Consider the following 2,118-nt stretch of genomic DNA (forward strand, 5'->3'; position numbering starts at 1 on the left):
GGAGAGGAAACATCCATCTTGCCAAATTTATTAAGCTCCAAGTTAAGAATTTTGCTAAATGTCCATTTTGTTTAAAGAGAAAAAAAAAAAAAAACACCACACAAAACCCCCCCACACATTTCTGCCCTTTGAAACAGCATTCCCCGCTCAGCCCCAGATATCACTGGTATTCTAGTGTTGTTAAGCCCAAGCAATCCCAACCTAAAAGAGGGATGAGAAGCAGGAATCAACAAGATCCCTGCACAATAAAGACGGCTGACAACGCACTGTGCAAATATATCAGCTTTTTATTTATTTATTTCTCTTGTATGGAAATAACAGACATTCAGGTAGAAACGTATTAAATTAACACGGTTGAAATGCAAAAATAAATAGGCTGTCTAGCAGTTCAAGGCATCATCCCCACCCCAAAAAGGAAGAAACAAACAAAAACAACCCCCCTCCCCCCAAACAAAACAAATAGCTCGTGTTTCTTCTAAACATTTAGAAAATAAGAGTGGTTGAAATCAAGAGAGCGGTTTCATACCATGGAAGAGAAACACAACTGTACAAAGCGCTTTCTTAGAAAACAGCCTGAGCTCACTTGCAAGGTGCTCTGCAATCCAGCCCACTCCCACTGGGGGGGCTGGGAGTGAAGGATGGGGGGCGGGCAAGAGAGGGGCTTCTCTCCCTGCCTTGCTTGGCATAGAAAAGCCTTCACAATGTCTCCATCTCCCCCCTGCCAGCCCGGCCGAGCGGGGCTAGTCTTTGCCAGGAGCAGCTTCCGAGGAGGGCAGGGCTGGGAGGGACGCCGGGAGGCCGCGCCGCCCGCGCCCTGCTCGCAAGGGCCACGTGCGAGGCCGGCAGTGTCCGGAGCGCGGGCTCCCACCGTCTCGCGGCGGACGAGCGGGGCCCGTCACAGCGCCGAGTCCGAGTCGCTGGAGTCCAGGCTGCTCCGCAGCTTGCAGCAGCTGCCCAGCTTGTCGCGCTGCACCAGGCTGAGGTTCTGGGTGCTCCGCCGCAGGCACTCCAGCGACTGCAGGAAGGACTTCTTGGCCCGCTCCTCCTCCACAGGCGACACGCCTTCCTCCTCCACCTCCTGGATCTCGTCGAAAGTCACCGGCTGCGTCTTGAAGCGGGACTGCCGGGGCCGCCGCTGCTTGCCCTTGGCGGCCGGCGGCTTGGCGGGGCGCACGGGCGGCGGAAACGCCTCGGCCAGGCACACCAAGTGCGGCATCACCGCCTGGTAGCTAGAGCAGATGCCCAGGAGCTCGGCGGGCTTCGCCGCTGCCATCATGCTCGCCTCGCCTCACCCGGCCCGGCCCGCTCCGCGCAGCACCAACGGCAAACCCGCTGCTCGGCGGCTGCTTCTACCCGCTCCGCTGCGGCCGCAGCTTTATATAGCCGTCGCCTGCCGGGGCGGAGCATGCGCAGCACATGTCGCGTATAGCTGCCCGGCTGACGTCGCAGAGCCGCCTGTGGCCAATCACAATGTTCGCGCCGCCCGCCCCGCCCGCAGGACCCAGCCCTGGGGAGCTCCTCTGGCTCGCTTGCTGTTCACTATATGACCGGCACCCAGCCAAGAAATCCCTTTCCTTGCTCCTCCTGGGAGCAGCAGACAGGTAGAGCCATGGGTGCCCCTCTGCTCCTTCCCCAAACCTTTGATAGAAAGCAGTTTCCCAAATAAACGCCTCTCCGACCCAACCATGCAACAACCCGGCTTCAGCCTTCCACCGAGCATGTGGATAACCCTTAATACAGCAGTTCCCAAACTCTGACACGCCACGCACCGCCAGAGGCTCCTAGTTGGGGGGGAATGTGCCCCTCTGACAGGGCTGTCCCCACTGCCAAGGGCTTCTGCAGGTGCCCGCCAGCTCCGTCCCTACTGCCGACACCGACCTCTGTAGGTGCTCCCCCAGACTCGGGAGGCACCACCAATTTCAAACCATGCGATCTTAAGTACCACCAGCAAATTTTTGTCCTATAAAGTAACATGTACTGCTGGCAGGTTGTCTGTGTACCACTGGTGGTACGCGTACCACAGATTGGGAACTGCTGCCATAATGGACATGGCTGTTGTGGCCACCTGATGTACAAGAGGCACCTGGCTGTGACTGGAAACCCTGACCAAACCATGGA

The 2,118-nt window shown here is 57.6% G+C and overlaps 1 protein-coding gene across 1 annotated transcript; it reads right to left on the reverse strand.

Annotated features, from left to right (window-relative positions):
* Positions 1-267: 267 nt before the first annotated feature.
* CUNH11orf96 (chromosome unknown C11orf96 homolog) lies at positions 268-1,315 on the reverse strand. Its single transcript, XM_019520007.1, has one exon. The coding sequence runs from the start codon at positions 1,274-1,276 to the stop codon at positions 896-898; it is 381 nt and encodes a 126-aa protein (XP_019375552.1). The 5' UTR covers positions 1,277-1,315; the 3' UTR covers positions 268-895.
* Between the last annotated feature and the right edge of the window lie 803 nt (positions 1,316-2,118).

Source organism: Gavialis gangeticus, unplaced genomic scaffold (assembly GCF_001723915.1).
Source record: "Gavialis gangeticus isolate Ggan-Ray unplaced genomic scaffold, GavGan_comp1, whole genome shotgun sequence".
NCBI lineage: Eukaryota > Metazoa > Chordata > Crocodylia > Gavialidae > Gavialis > Gavialis gangeticus.

Bases quoted from the DNA above. Each gene is read 5' to 3' on its own strand.
- CUNH11orf96 (XM_019520007.1), bottom strand. From the start codon at position 1,276: ATGATGGCAGCGGCGAAGCCCGCCGAGCTCCTGGGCATCTGCTCTAGC.